Raw genomic sequence first — 5,384 nt, 5'->3', positions numbered from 1 at the left:
GTTTTAGGTTTTAAAAAAATCGCTAACCACTATATATATTAGAAACAATGTCGTATGTAGTAGAGTGTTATCATTTTATCATAAAAACAACATTGTTTTGAATTTTTTTTTTTTTTAATTCTTTCTTTTAAAATGTGGATAGCAATTAGCATTTATTAAGGTTATTAACCACTAACCGCCTAAGTATTTAATTCAAAAGATTATTCTGGATGACACACATGTTCATTGATAATAATAATACTTGTATTTTTAAGACCACAATGCCCTCGCAGCCACCTTTTTCTTTTTTCTTTTTTTTTCTTTTTAGTTTTTGTAAGTACAACTTCATTGCAAATAATAGAACAATTACATAGGCAAGATATAGGGAAAAGCAAAACAAAAGTAAAAGTAAAACTCAATAACTCAACTTTACAAGCACCTCAGAGCTTGGAAGAAAAATCCAAAAACGTTAAAAGTCACTAAAGAATGCAGCTTTAAAAGCCACATCCCACCATGATAGATATCCCTCACAGCCACTTGACTGGATCATCGATGGACGTGGCCAAAAACCACATCGTGAGCTAGACATTGTCGCTAATAGCTCCCATATAAGCGAGTTGTGATGACGACTGTGTTTTCATGAATATTAGTGATAGACAACAACTGTTTCGTCGCTATTCACCAATAGCTTAGACATTAATTAGCGACAATTAATTCTTTATTTTGTGCATGGTCCTAACTCCAAAATGTCATGAACAATAGCAATGACTTTTACGGTCCCAAATAAGTAATATATTTATTAAAAAAAAAAAAATCTATTTAGTGAACAAAATGTTCATAAATAAATTTTTACTTACAATATTTCATTGTAACAATTACAATGTCCTACAGCATATGTTTATATAGTAAAATACAACAATAACTCGTGAACAAAATATATTTAGAGCCAAAGGCTAGATTCTTGATTACCCTCCATGTTTCTCCTTAAACGCTCCTGATGAAGACCTCTCCGATAGCAACATTAAAAGCATCTTTTAGAGTACTCTCCATGTAATGCCCCCAATGAAATATATAAAGAAGACGACTATCCACGTGGTGCTATTACTGTTACCTTAAATCATTGCAGCGGAAATCGGCTATAAAATTGTTCTTTATCTTTTCTCTTATGAAGCCACTTATTTATGGACACAATCAAAACAGTACTAGAAATACATAACTTTCATGAACATAACAAAGTTACAATACTATTCATGTGATAATTATATATGAATGGTTATGTGAAAATCAACCAAGTACAGGATCTAAAAGGTCTTGTTAACAAATGGTTAAAGGAAAAGACAAGGGAAATAAAGTAGTCACAGAGATTGTAGTATGTACGTGTATGGCAGTGATAATTTTATTTAAGTTCTTTATTCGTTTTTTTTATGATTATTTGCTAGCTAGATTTCAATGCTTAATTATATTTATTTTATTTATTTTATATTTTATATAGCCGTATCCACGGTTTGATGATTCAAGTTAAAGCAAAGAGAAATGATTGGTGTTTACTTTAAAAGAATTTACTTGCAACTGCTACTACTTTTGTATTCTTAAAGTCAGAACATACACATGTTTAAACGAAAGGTTTTGTTAACCCTTTGGAAAAAAAACATGGTGTTTAAGGTTATATATATATTCAACGAAATAAGGGAGAGATAAATTTACCAAACAAGGGCACACACTCGTATGATTGAATATGTTTACTTACTGAATTGTTGACTCATGATTCTACATTTAAATGTTTATTTTACAACTATAATTATGTGAGAAGCGAAAAAGCTAGAGGGGTAGATACAATGGGTTTTACTTTTGGGGTTCTAATTAAGATTGTAACTGTTGTGGTCTATATTATGCGCCCTTGTGGTATTGTATATTTTTTTGTACGTAAGTTCCTAATTAACAGTTGTTCCTCCTTTAACCCACTTTCTCTTATTTGATTAGAAAAAACAAAAAAAAAAGTTCCTAACAGTTGAGGCAATGATCAATTGACATCGTTTAACAGTAAACAAAGTTAACTATATAAATAAGAACAAAAAAAAAAAAAAGACATAAAACGGCATATAATAACAATTAAATCTTTATTCATTCATAAACGTTTAGATGCTACATAAAAACTTGTACCATATATATATGGTATAAGTTTTTTCAATGTTCTAGATTTAACTTCACATACTCTTTGTTTTTTTAGATAGAACTTGAAATTAAATCTAAACCGTTGAAAAATTACATTATATGCGCTTGCTACAAATTCAATTCAAATTTTTTTATTGGTTAAATAATAAATCCGCACGCAGAGAATTTCTATCTATAGTTAAGCGGGGTATAGTTTAGGAGCCAAACGTGGCTTTGCGCAGGCATGCAAGGGTTTGGCCTTGAGAAGGTCATTTATAGACTCAGAGAGGTCAATCTCCTCCATGTTCGGTGGGAAACTCCATGAAAACCCTTGAAGAAGCCTTGCCAAAAGCATCACATTCATGGACGTCCCAAGTTGAACGCCCATGCAACCCCGCCTTCCAGTACTGAACGAAATGAAGCGCAGCTCATTTTCTGTAAGATTGACCTCCTTGAGATTTGCTGATGATTCATCCTTCTTGATTAGGTGACGCTCTGGTTTGAACTTCAATGGTTCCTCCCAAACCCGAGGATTGCGGCCAAGCCCATATCGGCTTAAAAGGACATGGCTTCCTTTTGGTATGAAATAGCCGGCGACAGTCATGTCTTGCATTGAGACATGGGGTACGTTAAATGGTGCAACTGGGTGAAGACGATAGCCTTCCCTTGCACAAGCCTTAACATAATTGAGCTCTGGAATATCATATTCTTGAACCCATCTCTCTTTTCCAACCACCCTATCAATTTCATCTACCGCTTTCTGGAGGCCCTCCGGTTGGTTCAGCATTTCTGATAGCACCCACTCTACGTTATTGGCCGGGTTATCCACTGATGCAAGCATTAATTCCTGCATGAAATATGTACAGCATAAATATCTCACAAAATTGATGTGACAGTTTAATAGGTAGTTAATTTAAAAATTATTAGACCTTGCTACATTAGCTTTATAAATATTTGTAAAATGTTTATGTGGTCAATACTCATATTTGACAAATTAAACTTATATTAGGTTAAGCGATAAAACGTTAATGAAAATGATTGGACTCAAATTTTATTTTATTTTTTTTGTATTTTTTGTATTTTTTTAATCATTAGACTTTGAGGGGAAAAAGAAGGGTCCAAAGAGAAATTATTAAATCAAAACACTTACCAAAAAAAGAAAAAAAAAAATCATTAATCAAAACTAGCTATTGCGCGCCAATATAATGAACGTTGTTATTTGCTAAACGGTTATACGATTATCATATAAGTGAAATAATGTGGCAATGAAAATCAACCATTTGATCAATAAAGACGTTTTAAAAAAGAAAATTCAATGCCTGATTTTCACTCTATGTCATTTCAATTGTATGACGGTAATAAATAACATTTCTCATATATATACACTCACATGACACATTAATTTAAATTTCATTACCCAAGACAAATTTACGCATGCTATAAATTGTCTTGTAATATATAGGATAGTAAATATATATACTAGGGCTTTAAATGCGGGCAGATATTAACAACTATTCGTTACCAGCTATCTACATATACATATCTATATGTGGTTAGCAAAAATACTATCCGCATATGCAACCCAAAGAAGGCTTTAATAGAGCCCCAGAGAAGGCTCAAAAGCTCCATTACCTCAAATGTATGCGGACAACGGATAATAGCCGCATTTAATAACTGCAATAACCATGGGAATGAGGATATATAGTAATCGCATGATGTAGATAGTAATTGAATAATGCAAATGTGGATGCAAATTTCTAAAAGTGATAACCACATTATGCGGATGTAGATGTGAATATTGCCAATAACCGCATCTGTATTTGCATGCATTTATAATTAGGGTCAGATATAATTAATTTTAACTTGCCGTGATTTGAGCTTTGATCTCTTCTACTGATAGAGCTGGTTCCCCATTCGAATTCTTTGCCAAAATGAAAGCGTCAAGCAAGTCCTCAGCCTCCTTCTTCTTCCCATCTCTCCACTGCTCGACTCTCTCATCGATGATCGGTTCTTCATAGCTGCTAACAATTCCCATAGCCTCACTCACTATCTTCTCATGACCATCTAAGTCTAGCGCTCGTAAGCATGGGATGTAATCTGACAAAGCAAATGCATAAATATGATTGAGTAAGCTCCATAGTGATTCAATATATTCTACTTCTTCAACTCCAGGCCCTCCATCATTACTTCCTTTTCCAAAGTATCGTTTGTTGAACACCATCTTCCTTATTGCGTTTCCACAATATTGTTGTATGGCAAGCCTCACGTTCACAACACAGTTGCTTTTCTCGGATTGGTTACGAACGAACCGAACAAGATTGTCAGCTTCTTCTGTCCTTTTATTAAGTAGCCAGTGAAGTGTTTTGGAGTTGATTATATTGGAAGCCACCACCTTTCTCATCTTCTTCCATTGATCTGTCCATGGTACAAGAGCTATCGTCTTGAATCCACGACTAGAATACTCAGTCGCCATTGTAAGAGGTCTTGATGCGAACATTGAATCGCATTGTTTCAAGAACTCCCTGGCAATTTCCGGTGAGGTCACTGGGATAACATGAACACCTGCCAGACAGAGACAAGCGATTTCCGTGTTGAGTTCTTTCATAAGGCCATGTATCCACCGGAATGTTGGCTTGTTCCTCCACAATTCCGGGAGGTTACCGACTATAGGCCATGGAGTTGGGCCTGGTGGGAGTGGCCTTTGCTCACTGTTTCTATGGAATTTTGACTTGAATTTGAGAAGAAAGATGGAAAGGAACGTAGTAAGAAAGATGAAGATAATGGTTAAGGGAACATAGTCATTTTCTAAGGTGGAGTAACCATGCAAATATCCCCAGTTAGCCATGATATGGCAACGGCTCTTTCTCTTTCTCTAATTAGCTCGAAAAAATGAGAAGCTAGGTTTGAGAAACAGAAAGAGGCATTGGCATCTATATATAACATGGCTTAGAAAATGACACTTTCACATGCAAGTCAGTCAGCTGTGGGGCGATGGAGCGCTCTTGCATGTTTCTAATTTTCTTAAATTGGTTTTGTTGACGTGGTATGCCTTGAAACCAATCAGTCGGTGGGTTCCATCAGCTTTTCCTTTCACTATTTGGTCTTAGATTAGTTGTTTGTCATATAATTCCAATTGGAAACATTTGCCTACTTCTATCATTGTCCAAGTTGCGGACTTGGTTTCCTTCCTACCTAGTACCTACAACGACCGACCTTCATGCTTATAAAAGCATGTTTTTCTGGTCCTCTTGTTA

At 34.8% G+C, this 5,384-nt stretch overlaps 1 protein-coding gene across 1 annotated transcript; it reads right to left on the bottom strand.

The window, feature by feature from the left end:
- Positions 1–2,329: 2,329 nt before the first annotated feature.
- LOC132178338 (phenylalanine N-monooxygenase-like) lies at positions 2,330–4,975 on the bottom strand. The gene is made up of 2 exons (XM_059590785.1): positions 3,998–4,975; positions 2,330–2,977 (listed from the first exon to the last, which is right to left on the bottom strand). Exons 1-2 carry the CDS (start codon positions 4,973–4,975, stop codon positions 2,330–2,332), a joined length of 1,626 nt encoding a protein of 541 aa, XP_059446768.1.
- Positions 4,976–5,384: the final 409 nt, after the last annotated feature.

The sequence above is a fragment of the Corylus avellana genome, chromosome ca4 (genome assembly GCF_901000735.1).
Source record: "Corylus avellana chromosome ca4, CavTom2PMs-1.0".
NCBI classification, from domain to species: domain Eukaryota; kingdom Viridiplantae; phylum Streptophyta; class Magnoliopsida; order Fagales; family Betulaceae; genus Corylus; species Corylus avellana.
This window is presented reverse-complemented; position numbering and strand designations above follow the sequence as displayed.